The following is a 20,389-nucleotide window of genomic DNA, read 5'->3' on the forward strand; positions in this document are numbered from 1 at the left end:
AAAAATGTAGCAGCAGACGCACTGTCCAGATTTAATTTTACGGTTTTCTTTCAGGAGATGCCCGACGCGGATACCACAGGAGCCTCAGTCCCAGCATACCACACCCTAGTCATGGGTTAGAAGCTTTGGTTTCAATGGCGAAAAACCTAATGGGCCAGTCTCTAGCCCCAAATATGTCCAGGAACTACAGAGCGGGGTTCAAAGTGTTCAATCAATTTAAGCTTCGCTATCCTCAGGACGGCCGGGGTGAAATATCCTACCTTCTGGCATTCATAGCCTTCTGTCACTCCCAACAAAAACTTTCACACAGTACCATCAAATTATACCTAGCAGGTCTCCAACATCACTTCATCCTCAGTAACCCAGGTCACTTTTCCATTTTTTCAAACCAGGCCATCAAGGCGGCTTTCAGGGGAATCCAAAAAAGTGCCAAACAGGCTCCCACCGGCAGGCAGCCAGTATCTAGCGAGTTGTTCAGGGACTCGTCTTCCGCCCTGGACGGCAATCCTTTTGGGCCCCTCACCAGCACGGTAATTCAAACGGCCATGTTCCTAAGTTTCTATGGCTTCCTCCGGCCAGGAGAGTTCACTGGCAGCTCGCTGGGCCATGGGTGTCTCCGCAAAGAACAGCTGTCTTGGCACAATAGTAACATAGTAACATAGTACATAAGGCCGAAAAAAGACATTTGTCCATCCAGTTCGGCCTGTTATCCCGCAAGTTGATCCAGAGGAAGACTCTTCTCTAGTAGCTATAGCCTGTAATATTATTACACTCCAGAAATACATCCAGGCCCCTCTTGAATTCCTTTATTGTACTCACCATCACCACCTCCTCAGGCAGAGAGTTCCATAGTCTCACTGCTCTTACCGTAAAGAATCCTTTTCTATGTTTGTGTACAAACCTTCTTTCCTCCAGACGCAGAGGCTGTCCCCTCGTCACAGTCACAGTCCTGGGGATAAATAGCTGATGGGAGAGATCTCTGTACTGACCCCTGATATATTTATACATATTAATTAGATCTCCCCTCAGTCGTCTTTTTTCTAAAGTGAATAACCCTAATTTTGATAATCTTTCAGGGTACTGTAGTTGCCCCATTCCAGTTATTACTTTAGATGCCCTCCTCTGGACCTTCTCCAGCTCTGCTATGTCTGCCTTGTTTACAGGAGCCCAGAACTGTACACAGTACTCCATGTGCGGTCTGACTAGCGATTTGTAAAGTGGTAGGACTATGTTCTTATCACGGGAATCTATGCCCCTTCTGATGCAACCCATTATCTTGTTGGCCTTGGCAGCAGCTGCCTGACACTGGTTTTTGCAGCTTAGTTTGCTGTTTATTAAAATTCCTAGATCCTTTTCCATGTCAGTGTTACCGAGTGTTTTACCATTTAGCATGTACGGTTGACTTGCATTTTTCCTTCCCATGTGCATAACTTTACATTTATCAGTGTTAAACCCCATCTGCCACTTATCTGCCCAAGCCTCCAGTCTATCCAGATCCCTCTGTAGTAGTATACTGTCCTCTTCAGTGTAAATTACTTTACACAGTTTAGTGTCATCTGCGAAAATTGACACTTTACTGTGCAAGCCTTCCACAAGATCATTAATAAATATATTGAAGAGAATAGGGCCCAATACTGACCCCTGAGGTACCCCACTAGTGACAGTGACCCAATCTGAGTGTGTACCGTTAATAACCACCCTCTGTTTTCTATCACTGAGCCAGTTACTTACCCACATACAGATAATCATTTCATACTCAGCATCCCGCTGACCAAGACAAGCCAGACGGGGCCACCCATGTAAATAAAATATTTCCCTGCCCAGAACAACTGGTGCCCAGTCCAGATCCTCAACAAGTTATTGTCCCTGATACGAACAGCACCTCCTGACAGTCCTCTCCTGCCGTTCAAAAACAAGCCACTCTCTTCAACCCAATTTATATCCCATATCCGCTCCCTGGCGGCCGGTCTGGGGTACGACCCCATAGTCATTTCGGGCCATTCATTCCGCATCGGGGCAGCATCTGCAGCGTCAAGGCACAGGGTCCCCGCTTACGTCATCCGGTCCATGGGGCGCTGGAGATCGTCTGGCTTCAGCAGGTACATCCCTGATCCACACAGGGAAATCTCTCAGGCTTTTCAGTTATTGGCATTATAGATTATGCATGTTGGAAGGAATTCGAATAAACTGATTTAGTCAACACAGTGTCCTTGACTTTTTGCCCTCTCCAGGCCTACCCACACCCGTGGCTCCAGGCACAACCCAGCCATATAGTTCAGGTTCGGCATGCCTTACCCACGACCAAGATGTGTTCAGCCCTGCCCATAAGTATTAAGGCTGAGGTCAGCCTGTATTTGTGGCCAGGGCGTTGGCACCCTATATATACCTGCCTCCCCTGTTCTCTAGTGGTGTGACTCACTTACCCCTCCCTCCCATCCCCTTTTCTCATACACTCCAACAGGGTATGCCCTCTCCAGGCCTACCCATGCCCGTGGCTCCAGGCACAACCCAGCCATATAGTTCAGGTGCGGCATGCCTTACCCATGACCAAGACGCGTTCAGCCCTGCCCATAAATCTATATATCAATCTGCTCAGCTTCTCCCGTTCTGTACCTGCATTGCCTTTAATGGTGACAGGTCCTGTTTAAAGGGAACCTTTTACTAGGAAAATGCAGTTCCATCTGCAGACAGCATGTTAAAGGGGTTGTCCCTCGAAAAATATTCAGCAGTTTTCAAACCAGCAACTGGATCTGAATACTTTTGTGTTAGGCAAGTTTATTTGTCAGATTTGTGGGAGGGGAGGCTGGTGAACGCCGCTATTTAGGGCCGTCCTCGGGCCCTTCAGCATGCTGGATTTTCACTTCCGGGTCGGCGTGCGGGTGGTCTTGGCAGAAACTTGCGGCATCACACAGCAGCGGCGGGGCAAGTGCGCGGCGAGAGCTTTTTCCAGCGCAACCAATGGCTGACTCGGTAGGATCGGGGTTGGGGGTGCGGCGGAGGGACTTACGTGCATAACGCCAGCACTGGGGGCAAAATATTGTTGCGGGCGGTAACGGTCTCGCCTTGGTACAGCACTGTCTGTGGTTTGTGCTTGTGGGAGGTCTTGCCTACATTGGCCAGGTCTGTGAAAACTCCCTGCACAGTGATAAGGAGCTTCATTTTCCTGACTGTCATTCCTGCACATCTCTCTCTGAGGCTTCCATTGATGTCGCCATCTCCTTTGCCTTCTTAAATGTTTTCTGGATGTTTTCTTTCATAATACTACACAGCAGGTGCCTCAATGCATCATAGAGACCCCACCAAATTGGAAATGTTCAGCCACATAGGCTGCAATCACTTTGCCTTCATCATAGTTGTCATTTGTAACATCTGAAATGTTCTGCGCTCACTGTGGGTGTAGGTAACAGAATCTCCTGGATGCTTTTAACAAGATACGCAAATCTGTATCCAGCAGGCTTTACAGGGCCTGTCACACAGCACAGAAGAGCAAAATCCTTCCCTACCTGGGGACTCAGGACACTGGCATCTTCACCATGGCACTTAGTAACCGGCACTCAGTAACAGTGGCATACTCATCATGGCACTCAGTAGCACTGGCATCCTCACCATAGCACTAACACTGGCTCCCAATTAAGCTACTCCCTATGATATTGAACTGGGCATCTCATCACCAGTTATTCCTTAAAACAGCACAGCCTCTCCATAACCGTAGCAATCTGACAGACATTACCGACCAATTACGTTGGAACTACCTAGCACTCGCGCTCTGCATTTTCTCTATCGCTTATTTATTTTCCCGTTAGCCCACTCCACTCGGGGGGGGGGGGGGGCGGGGGGAGATACTATAAGCAGGCTGTATCAGTTATGGAATCATGCCATATATTTGTGTCCATATAAAAATTTCAAAAAGGAAAAAAAAAAGAATAAAACATTTGTTGTTTGCTGGGAAATTCGGATTATAAAGGGGAAGTAGCATTGTCATCGGTATATTTTTCATTTCTCTTTCTCAGCACCAAGAAGCAACATTCAGAATGTAGCAAGTTAGGTCCGTGGATGTCGTCTTGGGTCAAGTTGGTGTCAATTCTGTACTACTGCTTGCCAGAGGGTAGGTACGTTCGGCAAGGTTGAGTCACCATATGGGTGCACTAGTCTTCACTTAGGTCTTTGTGGTGGTGGGTTCACGTAGACCCCACATAGTAGAGCTTAATGGTTGGGGTGATGGACATGGGTAGGGCCGGCACAAGTAGGGCAATCACATCTCTAGAACAATAATACGCAAGCCCTGTCACGACTACAGGCACATTATTACGAAGTCTGTCACGACTACAGACATTTTCATAAGTCCTGTCACGACTACAGGCACTTTTTTTTACAAACTCTGTCACGACTACAGACATAATCATAAGTCCTGTCACGACTACAGGCTCGATGTTACGAAGTCTGTCACGACTACAGACACGAGGTTATGAGTCCTATCACGACTACAGGAACTATATTACAAATCCTTTCACGACTACATACACAAGGTTATCAGTCCTATCACGACTACAGGCACAATATTACAAAGTCTGTCACCACTACAGACACAAGGTTATCAGTCCTATTGCAACTAAAGGCACAATGTCACAAATCCTATCACAGCTATAGACACAAGGTTACGATTCCTATCAGGATTACAGGCACGATGTTACAAATCCTATCACAACTACAGACGCGAGGTTACGATTCCTATCAGGACTACAGGAACGATGTTACAAATCCTATCATAACTGCAGACACAAGGTTACGATTCCAATTAGGACTACAGGTACCCTCAGCCTGGGGTATTAGCAGAGGTAAAATACTTGGCCGCAGGTAACAATTGATGCCAGTCAGTGTTCTTTATGAGTGGCTAGAGTTGGTCAGAGGGGCTCCAGTGGAGTCGCCGTTGTTAACCTGTTAATTTAATCAATATGGGGGTGAATCCGATGTCAATATCGAGCCACTCTTTCAGAATTACAATGACATCTGCGGCTTCAAAGCATTACATTCCGGTGCATGTCATTAAGAGGTTGGGTAAGTGGAAATCATCCTGTTATGTATGGTATACTTCGGATCCATATCATGAAGGATCTCTTGCTTTTCAGAAACTGGTCATGTAATTTTTGTAGGAATGAAGATCACTATACCTACGATCTGACCTTTTTTGGCCCCTTTAGCTTGCCCTACTACTACAGCAGTTATGGCATAACTCAAACTGCTAGGCAGAGTTAAGGTGATGTCGGTCAGGTTCGTTTCTGATAGCTGATCCGACCACAAGTGTTAGGCAAATTTGTCAGATTTGTGGGAGGGGAGGCTGGTGAACGCCGCTATTTACTGCAGTCCTTGGGCCCTTCGAGACATCAGCACTCTGGCTTTTTCACCCACCCACCCACATCATCTTACGGTTATTTTCATATTATGGTGGCCCCCTTTAGGTTGCCCTACTACTACAGCAGTTATGGCATAACTCAAACTGCTAGGCAGAGTTAGGGTGAGGTAGGTCAGGTTTGTTTCTGATAGCCGATCCAACCACAATTGAATTTAATTAAAAAAATTGTGTAGCTACTGAGTTATTCAATAAAATGTATCTGTATAGCGCCACCTCCTGTTTGTTCTTTTCCTTATTTCTATGTGCTGCTCCCTGAGATGACCCAACATGCTCAGTTCTGAGCTGTGATAGGGAGAGAATGGACTGCCCCCTATCTCTGGAACCATGCAAGGTACAAGGCTGCTTCTAGCTTTGTTATAAAGAGGTTTTCGTGTACTAGACTATGTATGATTTTCATTTTACATTAATCATGGAATAACCCCTTTAAAGAGAAGCTGATTCATTAGTCATGGGGTGGTCTTATTAGTGCATGTAAAGAAATATCTGTAAATCACTAATAAGACCACTCATATGACTAATAAGCGTAGAATGCCAGATTTAAATTAATCCTTTACAAGTTTTTCTGAATCTTTTCCCATAAAACTATATATCTATTTGCACTGCTCCTCTTGATATATAACATGCTTTTGGCAGATTGCATTGCATAATCATCAAAATGGATAAATTGGTTAACAATCGTTTATCATCATTGTTCACTAAATTCATTATCTTTATGCAATTTCTGTAAAACCACTGGAGGTCTAGTACGTATTTTCAATGAATGAACTAAATTATGAATATTAGCCTTAAAGGGAACCTGTTGCCATGAAAATATTATCTGATTTACCCACGTTGTATTATAGAGTGGGAAACGTTGAACAGGCTGATATATTGTTTTGTGGGAAAAGATTGCATTGTAATCATTTCAAGAGGACTATTTTAGCAACTAGATACATCCGCCTTGTAATATCAATTCTGGAGCATCTACTCTTATGACATACCATTCCTTTATTATTCCTGTTACATGTTATGAATGAATTACTAACAGTTTGAAATAAAGTACCACATGTGTGTTTCCAGTAGTGATGAGCGGCATAGGCAATATTCGAATTTGCGTTATTTCGCTAATTTTGGGCCGAATATTCGCTATAAATGAGCAAATTCGAGAATTCGTGATCTCCAGTCATTGTTTACTTGATTGCAAAGAAATCGGCAATGTTGAATATTTTCTAAAAATTTGCGATTAGAATATTCAACACTATTAGTGAATATAAATATATAGCACCATATTCTAAATATTTGCGAATACTCGTGGTGTATTAATAGTAAATATTTGTACGTTCTATTAGCCGTACAGCCGTTCTATTTTTTTTTGGGGGGTGTATTAAAAGGAAAAAGAATACTTCTTAATTGCCGTTCTGCGGTGAAGTTACAGCCATTGTACTACAGCCATTTACACCCCGTATTAATAAAAAACATACATATGTCCTATTAGCCGTTCTGTGGTGAATTTGGATTGTTATATTTTTTGGGGGATGGGGAGTATTAATAGGAAAAAGAACACGTTTTAAGTGTCATTCTGCGGTGAAGTTACATTGTACTACAGCCTTTTTTAGGGTGTATTTTAATTTAATTATTTTATAATACAGTATGTCAGACAAACAACTGACAGGCCCTTCAAAGGGAACAGGCAGTGGCCAAAATGTTTCTGCCACAGGAAAAAGTATCAGCAGAAGAAGGGGAATGGCAGCAGGAATTACAGCGAGAGGCCTGAGCTCCCAGTGTCTTGACCTGTAATGGTTGACTCGGTCTTCAACTTTGTCGCAAGTGACATCAGACACCCCCAGCCAAGAGTCGGTGGGCTCCTTTGACACAACGCTTAGTTGGCATTGCCCGGGAGCAGGATCTGTGCTCCCAAATGTCCTCAACCTACCTCTGTCATTTTCTGTTCCATCAGCGTGAGAAGTATTATATGCTGTAGGCTCGGCTCAACTTTTCAGATAGGAAGAGCTACTATAAGACAGTCAGCACCTATTGCCCAGCCAAGATCTGGAGGAGACATCCGCCGCTTCCTCCAGTAGGCAGGCAAGAAGTAATGATGAGAGTCGCGTGGGAGCAGGTGTTCTGAGCGGTCAGGCTCCTGGCCCTGGGACCATTGAGGTGGACATCAGTGACGTGCAGACATTAGCAGATGATGATGATGTAGCCGATTGCACTTGGGAGCCAGGTGAAGAAGGTGATTCATCATCATCAATAGAAGAGGGTGGCAGCTTGCATAAGGCAGCGGCTGAGCCAGCATGGTGGTAGCGTGGCCGTTAGTCAGCAGGGTGGCAGCAGTGGGAGGTCGGGAGCCAAACTTGTCCAGGGTAGACCACATGCTTCACAGGAGCCTACAGGCCTGGAAAGATTCGGTGCAGGGGTTCATCGGGGCAGTGGTAGCAGGCAGTCAGAACGGAATGTTGGGGGTGAAATGACATACTCGGCGGTATGACAATTTTTTGTTACGCAGCCCGAGGAAGTGAACATTTGCCATTTGCCGAATTTGTGGGCAGAAGGTGAAGTGTGGCCAGGGTGCCACTGCATCAACACATGCTGAGTCGCCTCAAAGTTGCCTGGGAGAACTGTGGCTCCGATGTGGTGGTCTAGCCTACCGCAGCAACCACTGAATCACCCAGTGGCACGCACCCAGTTTTATGCAGTCAAGGCTCCACCACCTCTGCCAAAGGGAGCTGTCTGTCCTTCCCATCATCTACTGGTCCTGATGCTCCTTGTCCTCCTACTCCTCGTCAGTCATTTCATCAGCAATTCATCACCAAAGTGATTGCCAAGAGACAACAGTATGTGTGCACTCATCCAACGGCGCAGAAGCTGAACATGCTCCTGGTTAAGTTGCTGGTGCTGCAGTCCCTCTTTCCAAGTGGTTGACTCTGTACCTTTCAGAGAACTGATTGTGCTGAGCCGAGGTGGAGTGTCCCAAGCCGTCATTCATTTGCTAAAAAGGCAGTACTAGCCCGGCACACATATGTAGAACAGAAGGTGGACCAGTCCTTGAGCCTGTCTGTGCACAGCAGCGGCGACATGTGGAGCTATAACTACAGTCAAGGACAATATATGTCCTTTCTCGCCCACTGGGTAAATGTGGTTAATGCCAAGCAACACCAGCAACTTGGCAAGGTGATGCCACAAAGCACACCCTCCTTGAGCTGCAGCATCAGAGCGGCATCCCCTAACATAGGCTGATATGCAAAGTTTCCACACGTTAGAATGCCACCCTTCATATGCCGGACCCATTATTTGAACAGAGAAAGACCATAAACGATTTCTTGATGATACTGGCAGACAGAGTTACTCCCCTGTGTAACTTTGATGTTAGTCAGTGGCAGCTCATGCGTGACATCCGCCTTTTGCTCAGGCCCTTTGAGGAGGCCACATTATTTGCCAGTCGACAGAAGCACGGGATGAACAACATCATTCCACTGATTCATGTCCTGGAGCAGATGGCCAGGGGACAGGAGACATGGCGAGGCGACTACATCTCACAGCCACTAGAGGAGGAGGATATTTTAGCACATCCAATGCATAGAGAAATGGGTGTTTTTTCTGCACAGGTGACAGGAGAGGAGGAGCAGGAGGAGCCGGTGGAGCTAAAGGGCGATGAGGAAGACAAGGCAGATGACCCATACACACCATGGCAATATACGCAAATGGCCCGATGCATGTTGTCATCATTCAGCAGAGGGATGACTACTGGTTCTCCCCCATGTTAAACCTTCCCTACTGGTCCAAAATGGGGGCCTTTTTTTACACCCGCTGAGAGGGAAGACAAATTGAACTACTATTGAGACATCCTATGTAGTCAGTTGGCCGCTGCCTATGTGCATGCAGGTCTGACTGGGGGGCCTCTGCGCTCACTTTCCACTGCCATGGCTGCTGGGTGAGGTGGGGGGGCAGGAGCAGTACCAGCTCCATCAGCAGCAACTTAAGTCTAGAGTCGCTGATTAGCAGTTTCTTCAGCCGCCTACTGAAGAAACTGCTCACCAGCAGCAGCAGGTAAACATAGAGCAGAACCTGAACCAGAAGGTTGTGGCATACTTGGCGATCACCCTGCCACCCCACATCGAAGATCACCTGGACTACTGGGCAGCCAAACTCAATGTCACTATGTCACTGGGCCACTGTGTGGACTCCTCATGCTGCTGCCACCTCACCACTCTGTGGTCTCCTCATGCTACTGCCACATCAACACTCTGTCATTGAGCCACTCTGTGGTCTCCTCATGCTGCTGCCACCTCGCCACTCTGTGGTCTCCTCATGCTGCTGCCCCCTCACCACTCTGTGGTCTCCTCATGCTGCTGCCAGCTCACCACTATGTCACTGCGCCACTCGGTTGTCTCCTCATGCTGATGCCACCTCACCACTCTGTCACTGGGCCACTCTGTGGTCTCCTCATGCTGCTGCCAGCTCACCGCTATGTCACTGGGCCACTCTGTGATATCCTCATTCTGATGCTACCTCACCACTCTGTGGTCTCCTCATGCTGCTGCCACCTCACCACTCTGTGGTCTCCTCATGCTGCTGCCACCTCACCACTCTGTGGTCTCCTCATGCTGCTGCCAGCTCACCACTATGTCACTGCGCCACTCGGTTGTCTCCTCATGCTGATGCCACCTCACCACTCTGTCACTGGGCCACTCTGTGGTCTCCTCATGCTGCTGCCAGCTCACCGCTATGTCACTGGGCCACTCTGTGATATCCTCATTCTGATGCTACCTCACAACTCTGTGGTCTCCTCATGCTGCTGCCAACTGACCAGTATGTCACTGGGCCACTCTGTGGCCTGGTCTCCTCATGCGGCTGCCACCTCAACACTATGTGGTCTCCTCATGCTGCTGCCAGTTAACCACTTTTTCACTGGGCCACTCTGTGGTATCCTTATGCTGCTGCCAGCTCACAACTCTGTCTCTGTGGTATCTTAATTCTAATGCTACCTCACCACTCTGTGGGCTCCTCATGCTGCTGCCAGCTGACCCCTATGTCACTGGGCCATTCTGTGGTCTCCTCATGCTGCTGCCACCTCAACACTATGTGGTCTCCTCATGCTGCTGCCAGCTCACCACTCTGTCACTGGGCCACTCTGTGGTCTCCTCATGCTGATGCCAGTTCACAACTATGTCACTGGGCCAGTCTGTGGTATCCCCCCTGCCTCTGCCAGCTCACTACTATGTCACTGGGCTACTATGTGGTATCCTCATTCTGATGCTACCTCACAACTCTGTGGTCTCCTCATGCTGTTGGCAGCTCACCCCTATGTCACTGGGCCACTCTGTGGTCTCCTCATGCTGCTGCCACCTCAACACTATGTGGTCTCCTCATGCTGCTGCCAGATCACCACTCTGTCACTAGACCACTCTGTGGTCTCCACATGCTGCTGCCAGCTCACCACTTTGTCACTTGGATACTCTGTGGTCTCCTTATGCTGCTGCCACCTCAGCACTCTGTGGTCTCCTTATGCTGCTGCCACCTCACCACTATGTCACTGGGCCACTCTGTGGACTTCTCATGCTGTTCCCAACCTCACCACCCCATGACTGGGCCACTGTTTTGCCTTTTTGGCCTGGATGAAAATTCCATCTATTTGACCATTCTGATCTGTTCAGAAGCTTAGGAAAAATGAGACACACAAAGGATCCTGTCTATGTAGCAGCTGTAAGGCATGTATGAAAATAGTTTCTATTTTGAATTAGAATTGGCTTATGATTTGGTAGCCAAAAGCAGAAGTGGGTACAAAACAGAGAAAACATGCAAATGCAGTGCCTTGCAAAAGTATTCACCCCCTTGACTTTTTTTCGTATTTTGGTGCATTACAGCCTTAAGTTCAATGTTTTGTTAATCTGAATTATATGTGATGGATCAGAACACAATAGTCTAAGTTGATTAAGTAAAATGAGAGAAATAAATAAATAAAACTATTGTTTAGAAATAGAAAACAGAAAATTGGCATGTGCTTATATATTCACCCCCTTTGTTAAGAAGCCCATGAAAATCTCTGGTGCAACTAATTACCTTCAGAAGTCACATAATTAGTGAAATGATGTCCTCTTGTGTGCAATCTAAGTGTCAAGATCTGTCATTACATATACACACCTTTTTTGAAAGGTCCCAGAGACTGCAACACCTAAGCAAGAGGCATCACTAATCAAACAATGCCATGAAGACCAAGGAACTCTCCAAACAAGTAAGGGATAATGTTGTGGAGAAGTACAAGTCAGGTTTAGGTTATAAAAAATATCCAAATCTTTGATGATCTCCAGGAGCATCATCAAATCTATCATAACCAAATGGAAAGAACATGGCACAACAGAAAATCTGCCAAGAGACAACCGCCCACCAAAACTCATGGACCAGGCAAGGAGAGCATTAATAAGAGAGGCAGCACAGAGACCTAAGGTAACCCTGGAGGAGCTTCAGAATTCCACAGCAAGAGACTGGAGTGTTTGTACATAGGACGACGATATGCCGCACGCTCCATAGAGTTGGGCTTTATGGCAGAGAGGCCAGAAGAAACCCATTACTTTCAGCAAAAAACAAAAAGGCACGTTGTGAGTTTTTGTGAAAATGCACGTGGGAGACTCCCAAAATGTATGGAGGTCTGGTCAAATGAGATAAAAAATTTACTTTTCGGCCATCAAAGAAAACGCTATGTCTGGCGCAAACCAAACACATCACATCACCCAAAGAACACCATCCCCACAGTGAAACATGGTGGTGGCAGCATCATGCTGTGGGCATGTTATTTAAAAGCTGGGACTGGGAAACTGGTCACAGTTGAGGGAAAGATGAATAGTGTTAAATACAGGGATATTCTTGAGAAAAACCTCTACCACTCTGTCCGTGATTTGAGGCTAGGACGGAGGTTCACCTTCCAGCAGGACAATGACCCCAAACACACTGCTAAAGCAACACTAGACTGGTTTAAGTGGAAACATGTAAATGTGTTGGAATGGCCTAGTCAAAGCCCAGATCTCAATCCAATAGAAAATCTGTGGTCAGACTTAAAGATTGATTTTCACAAGTGCAAACCATCCAACTTGAAGGAGCTAGAGCAGTTTTGCAAGAATGAATGGGCAAAAATCCCAGTGGTAAGATGTGGCAAGCACATACAGACTTTTCCAAAGCGACTTGGAGCTGTGATTGCCGCAAAAGATAGTTCTACACAGTATTGACTTTAGGGGGGTGAATAGTTATGCACATTGACCTTTTCTGTTATTTTGTCATACTTGTTGTTTGCTTCACAATAAATAAATAAAATAAAAATCTTCAAAGTTGTGGGCATGTTCTGTAAATTAAATTATGCAAATCCTCAGACAATCCATGTTAATTCCAAGTTGTGAGGCACTAATGCATGAAAAAAATTCAAGGGGGTGAATACTTTTGCAAGGCACTGTATTCCATTAAGGTATTATCTCTGTTTTGGATCCACTCGTTTTTGTTTTTTTTGGGGCTTCAGCAATACTGATGGATTACTGACCAAATGCTGACCAACTGATGGCGGATGCTCAACAGACTGGATCATTTTTTTGAGGGTTATTGTTCTGATAGATCAAAGGGAAAAATTATCACTGATGTCAACACAATTTACTGCTGCCACTCTGTTAGGGGGGCTCTACTTGTATCAGAGTTTAATAGAACAGGTTCTGTAGAAATCTATGTGGAATTATCTGATAATGGTTGAAAATGGAGTGTGCTCTTTCACGCTATAGTAGGATCTTGGGCCTCTGCGCGGCTCTTTATAGCTGTAAGGCTGAGTTCAAATTTGAGTGATTTGTTCAGGATTGACCCCATGAATAATGCAGTGATTCTAAGAGTGACTCCTGTCATCTGTGTGTCATACGGACTCACAGTATTGTTTCACTACCACAGCAAACTTCCTATGTGTGTTTGTGCAAGGCACAGTGTTCCACACCACTATACAGGCTCTCTGCAGCCAGGAAATAGCAGTTTTTTTTTAAAGAGATTTGCCATGAATAAATTTGGATCAAATCAAATCTTTTTAGAAAATTTGGCAAACCGACTAAATCAAATTTTTGAGAAATTTGCTCATCTCTAATCTCCACACCAACCGACATCATCACTGCCTGTGCAAGATTTCACACTAGATCTTCAATAAAGATGCGGCGGCCGGCTCTTCGCGATGTCAGATGTGCCCTCCCTGTCATTGCACCCACTATTTACAAAGAAATGTGCTTTGTGATTAAGTAATTTGTCATAAAGTTATTTTTTATTTTTTTTATTCGGTGAAGCAGCCAAATTGAAATTTCCAATACTTCTCTCACCTCGAGTAGTCATGAGTAACTTTCTAAACACCTCTTTCAGCAATATTTCTGTAATTCAAAAACTGTGCGGTGCAGATCTTAGATTCAGATGTCCAGTCCATCTCGAAGTGTGGTGGCAGTTAACCTTTTCCACAAATATCAAAGCCCTAATGCCAAAAACAGACCACTTTACTTTTAGTTTTAAAAACTATAGGTCAAAACAGCGGGTGCAATAGAGGAATGCATGTTATATATTACATGCCATTATCTGTCATCTAGTAATTTTGTACTTAACTTTATTCCCTTGGATACAAGTTGTTGCAAGATCACTTAGGAGAAATGCATCAGGACACTATAAGAATTGGGTAGGGTGTAGAGTTGAGCGGACACCTAGATGTTCGGGTTCAACGAGTTTGGCCGAACTTCACAAAAATAATTTGAGTTCGGCGCCCGAACTTAACCCCGAACCCGAACCCCATCGAAGTCAATGGGGACCCAAACTTTTGAGCACTAAAATGGCTTTAAAAATGTCATGGAAAGGGCTACAGGGCTGCAAATGGCATCAAAATGTGGTTAAGAGCATGGCAAGTGCTCTGCAAACAAATGTGGATAGGGAAATTAGTTTAAATAGCATAAAATACGTAAAAATACGTATTTCAAACTTGTTTTTAACAATAACAGATGCAGCAAGGGCTGCAATATTAAGTATTTTTCCCAAAAAAAGGGTGTTTTTTTTACTAACAGAATATGACAGCTGTATATAACGCTCAAATTTTGCATGTGTAGATGCAGCAAGGGCTGTGAAATTGTGTATTTTGCCCAAAAAGCGTGTTTTTTAAAACCCAGAAAATTATAGCTGTATTTCTAGCTTATCTAGCTTATCTTATATCTGTGCTGGTGCTCTGAACTTGCATAAAATGTCCGCCGCAGCCCACCTAACTAACAGACTGATAAAAGTTATTTTTCTCTGTCACTGAGCTCAAGATTGCGCCCTGCACCCACACATCTAAATCTATGTAGATCTCTGAGTTCAATTGGAGCTCTGATTAAAGATTCTGTCCTATTCTCTCCCTCACAGCAGCAGCATCCTCTCCCTACACTAAGCACAGCAGAGTGACGTGCAGCGCTACGTGACTCCAGCTTATATAGAGACTGGGTCACATGCTGCACTGGCCAATCACAGCCATGCCATTAGTAGGCATGGCTGTGATGGCTTCTAAAGTCACACTTTTAAATGCTTGTTGATTAGCTGCTCTGCAGCCTTTCAAAAAGCGATAAGAAATTGGTGAACACCAAACCCGAACCCAAACTTTTACTGAAATGTTGGGGTTCGGGTCCGGGGTCCAAAAATCCTAAAGTTCTGTACAAGCCTGAACTTAACAGTTCAGGTTCGCTCAACCCTAGTAGGGTGCAAATAGGGTTAGGTCCCAGTGTTGCAGGGTTTTCCCTTGTGGGGTGCCCTATAACATTAGGATATCTAGGGTGCATTTCCTTATTTACACTGACTATTTTTAACTATAGTTTATACCTAACCATAGTCTATGGCATGGTCTTTGTTTACCAGAATTTTGCAATTGCCTCATTCAGTTGTACTTTGATAGTGTTTGATAGCTTTGCAGAAGCTTACTCATGCAGGTGTTGTCTCTTCCTCTACTCAGCTAATACTCATCTAAGGTATTGCTAAGGTGTTGTCTCTGCATCTATTCAGCTAAGACTCGCTAACTAATCAGAAGAGGACGGACTAGCCAGTTTCTATAGCAACCTAACCAAGCCATTGTTATCTGTTTTATGTCCATACACAACTATTTAGAATACATGATGCATAGAGCGATAACTACTTTTAACATTAAACCACAATATTACATTTTTATCAAAAAAACTTTAGCAGTGGTTTACTGTGTTACTGCTTAAGTAACGTAAAGAATGCTGCCACTATTATTTGGCGCTATCAATCATTTTATAGCTATCTGGCAATCGGGTGGAAAAATCAGAGTTTGGTATGGGCTTTATTCAGGTATGGTATGGGCTTTATTTTATAAACATTGTAATGCATTTTGCACGCGCGTGAGAAAAACCGGCATGTTTGGTACCCAGACCCGAACCCAGACTTCTTCACAGAAGTTCGGATTTGGGTTAGGTGTTGTGTAGATTTTATTATTTTCCCTTATAACATGGTTATAAGGGAAAATAATAGCATTCTTAATACAGAATGCAAAGTACAATAGGGCTGGAGGGGTTAAAAATAATATATAATAATTTAACTCACCTTAATCCGCTTGTTCGCACAGCTCGGCTTCTCTTCTGTCTTCACCTTTGCTGTGCACAGGAATAGGACCTTTGATGATGTCACTGCGCTCATCACATGGTCCATCACATGATCCATCACCATGGTGATGGATCATGTGACGGACCATGTGATGACTGAAGTGACGTCAACACAGGTCCTTTTCTTGTGCACAGCAAAGATAAAGACAGAAGAGAAGCCGAGCTGCGCGAACAAGTGGATTAAGGTGAGTTAAATTATTCTATATTTTTTTAACCCCCTTATAACCATGTTATAAGGGAAAATAATAATGATCGGGTCCCCATCCCGATCGTCCCCTAGCTACCGTGCGTGAAAATCGCACCGCATCCGCATTTTCTTGTGGATGCTTGCGATTTTCACACAGCTCAATCCACTTCCATGGGGCCTGCAATGCATGGAAAACGCACAAAGAGGAGCATGCTGCGGTTTTCACACAACGCACAAGTGATGCGTGAAAATCACTGCTCATGTGCATAGTCCATAGAAATTAATGGGTCCGGATTCAGTGCGGGTGCAATGCGTTTACCTCACGCATCGCACCCATGCGGAAATCTTGCCCGTGTGAAAGGGGCCTTATAGCTGCAAAAGTTAGTCATAATTTCCCCTTTCTTTGTAGATTGTGAGCCCTCTATTCCAGGATCATATTGTCCTCTGTATCAGTCTGTCACAAATTTTGTCTAATTATAAAGCACTGTACATCTAAAAGGGATCATAGATCCGAAATCGCTTCACTTAAAACTTTGGATAATGTTGTACGGAGATCCGTCTCTGTACAGCATTAATCGAATAATGTGAAGTCAGGTATTCACAAAGTCTTAAAAGACTTTAGTGAATAACTTCGGTATTTGATTTTTAAACTGGAAAATCTGTTTAAATCTTGGATCCAAACTCGGCTTCGGTCGGAACCAAAGCTGAGTTTGGATCTAATTCATTGTCATAAGCTTCATTCATTAGTTTACTTCAGTTAAACCCGCATTTCCACCATATTAAGTGATGACATATCAAAACGTAAATGCATGGAATCAATATTTATTAACTTTAGATAATATTACATATTTATTACCATGTTCCTTTAGTTTTATTTGAGTTATCCAGTAGAACACGGACTATATACAACATGCAGCTTAGAAGTTTGAGGGAAAAATTGAACAGCCGAATTCGAAGACCTAAAAGAGAAGAGATAAGAATATATAAGCCTGTCTTTTGGGCTATTAAATACAAGTTTACTAAAAAAAACAAACAAACAAAAAAAAACAGAGCATATCACAATATGAGTGAAGAGCATATCCACACAAGCTATTGTAAAAACATTCCCATACACTACCTGTGTCATACTGAAATACACGTGTTTGAACATGTCCTAAGCATATAATTCAAAATCCAAATGTGATACAGGGTGTTCAGATTTTGACGTGGGTAATTCTATAGATTTCACCCTTGAAATGCATGCCATGGATTATTTAAATTGAAGAATACCCTAAAATTTTCCACCCATCAAAAACTGTTCACTAGGTGTGAATGGAGTATAGTTTTAAACCCAATTTGCATGCATTGTCTTGTAAATGTGATGTGAATTGTAAGTGTGGAAGTTGCATCAAGATCCACAACCTATTTAGGCTAGGACAATAAGATGAAAATTGGTCACACTATTTAAGTGAAATTGCAGCATTACCATAACTTGTCAATGTTTCACTATTTGGGAAAAGTTCTGGCAACAAAAGAATTTCAACTACAGTATGTTAGTTTTCATAGTGCAATTTTTTAACCTCAACCCACCGGCAACCAGAGGCTACCATGAAGACCTAGCCTTTGCACTTACAAAGTTTTCCACAACTTTTTTTTTCCATGCTTGTATGTATTCTCTGTAATTTGCAGCCTATGATATATTCCAGTTACAGTGCATAAACCTACTATTTGGATGCACGCTGAGAAATCATGCTTTCGAAATTAAGACTTCTTAGGAGAAAATAACTTGGATACCTTGTCACTAAAATAATTCAGAATGAAACATTTCTTAAAAGATTAACATTTGCAATGTAGTAATATAAAATGTTTAATTTGAATCAGTATATGGCAATTCTGTGAGGCTAGAGAAAGCATATATTTCTGCTAGAGAATATTAAAGAAGATCATATCAAACAGAAAATGTAACTCGGTAGCAATGACAAATACACAGGAAAAGCCATTTAATGACAACAATACTCATACAATCTTACCTGGCTTCTTTTTTGACAATACAAAAACACTAGAATAATCACTTTTTTTGGCCATCAGCATTTTGTGTTTTTTTGTCAAGCTTTGTTTGTAAACAATGTTTGCCCAAATGTCAAATTGACTGAAAAATGTCAAGGGCTATAAAACATGCTGCATTTTTGAAGAGAACATAGAAAGAATAAAAATGCCACCTAAATAACGAAAATGCAAGTAGCAAAAAAAAGCTTTTTTGTCCAGTGTTTCATATTTGTATTTTGAGGGGTATTCTTATATCGACAAATGTATTTGAAAAAATGTATGCTGATTAGAGTTGAGCGGTCACCTGGATGTTCAGGTTCGACGAGTTCGACCCGAACTTGTCTGCGAACACCATTGAAGTCAATAGGGACCCAAACTTTGGAGCACTAAAATGGCGGCTGGGCCTGGAAGGACATGCGCCAAATTGCTATCCGCCTCAGGCCCAGCCACCACTGCATTTACCCAGTGTGCTGTGGAGATATAACGGCCCTGACTGTGCTTACTGGTCCACGTATCCGTAGTTAGGTGGACCTTGCCACAGATGGTGTTGGGCAGTGCACACCTGATTTTGTCCCCCACTTGGCTGTGCAGGGGAGGGATGGCTTGCCTGGAAAAGTAGTTGTGGCTGGGTCCCCCCACCCCATAACAGTGCCATCCACAGACCCCCCCCCCCACCATAACAGTGCCATCCACAGACGCTCCAGTACAGTTATAAAATGTGTAATTCAATTAATAATGATTCATGCTGCCCCCTCTGTAGTATAACATTCAATATATCCTACTCACAGGGCTACTGTTATCTTAATGCAGGCTGGCCGGGCAGACGAGCGGCAGCGTCACTGACTGACGTAACGTGCCTGCGCCACCTACTTTATGATTGAATTAAGGCATGTGACATCAGTCAGTGACGCTGCCGCTCGTCTGCCCGGCCGGCCTGCATTATGATAACAGTAGCCCTGTGAGTAGGATATATTGAATGTTATACTACAGAGGGGGCAGCATGAATCATTATTAATTTAATTACACATTTTATAACTGTTCTGGAGCGGCGGGGCCGGAGCACAGTGAACGCACCGGCCCCCAGCTCCTCCTCCCAGTCCCTCCCCGCTGGAGCATGGCAGGCTGCGATGTCAAAAGGTGGCGGAACGCCGTTCCGGTGCGTTCCGCCAGAAAAAAAGCCCTGATCGTGGGTAAAAGCTGCTTTTACTTTCACTTTAAGCTTCATTCACTGCATCCAAATTTCTATCAGGGATATATTCACTTGTACTGAACATATTGCTGTCATTCTGATATTGTCTGAAAGCTTGGAATATCAACTTCCAAACAATACAAATCTGATATCTAGCTGGTACCAAACCAAAGATATGAACAGATAAAGGCATCTCTCCTAAATATCTGAGACCAGTTGGAATATACAAATACAATTGCTGTGCCGATGATATATATCGCTTATGCAATTGCACCACCAAATAAGACGACACAGTCTATCCGCATATAATATCAGTATGACACTCGATTATTAACCACACTGGATGAACTGTGATATCGATCACTTGGATGATACACCCATTGGGACGATTTATTACAAGCGGTTATATCCAATAAATCAGATGTCCCATATTTTGACACAATTTGTAATATTTTTTTGAAGTGTTTTATCCTTTACACGTTATTTTTAGATACTAATGACCAAGAGGTCACACACCTTGCACAATTTTTGCTGGACACTTGCTACAACTAGAATATATATATATTTTTTTTTAAAGGGATTATTCTAACAATTGATTGCACTGTTATGCACCATTTTTATGTCACTAGTTTGTAGATCACCATTTGATGACCATGTGATATTGAATTTTTTATGTGACATTGAATTTTTTATGTGATATTTTATTTTATAATTGGTATTTTATATCTATAACAAATAAAATATATTCAATTGATGCCATACTGTGAGTGCTCGCTTATACCGTTTATCATTTATCTACTTTGTTGATTGAGGCAGGGTGTCCTCAATTCAAGTTAATAGCACCTTACCATTCACAACCAGATGTGAGCCACCCCATCCAGCCCTTAATTATCTCATCAGTTATTGTCAGCCCAAAGCTGGTGCTGGTCAAACCTACAGAACAGGTGCAGATCTATTCATGA

The 20,389-nt window shown here is 43.7% G+C and overlaps 1 protein-coding gene across 1 annotated transcript in view; it reads right to left on the bottom strand.

Annotated features, from left to right (window-relative positions):
* The window catches only part of KCNT2 (potassium sodium-activated channel subfamily T member 2), a 1,405,312-nt gene that overhangs the window by 1,019,705 nt on the left and 365,218 nt on the right, over positions 1-20,389 (bottom strand). The window contains exon 3 of the mRNA XM_044301880.1: positions 17,070-17,172. Within this exon, the coding sequence (XP_044157815.1) occupies positions 17,070-17,172 (103 nt within the window). The remainder of the gene's footprint in view (positions 1-17,069; positions 17,173-20,389) is intronic.

The sequence above is a fragment of the Bufo gargarizans genome, chromosome 7, assembly GCF_014858855.1.
Source record: "Bufo gargarizans isolate SCDJY-AF-19 chromosome 7, ASM1485885v1, whole genome shotgun sequence".
NCBI classification, from domain to species: Eukaryota; Metazoa; Chordata; class Amphibia; order Anura; family Bufonidae; genus Bufo; species Bufo gargarizans.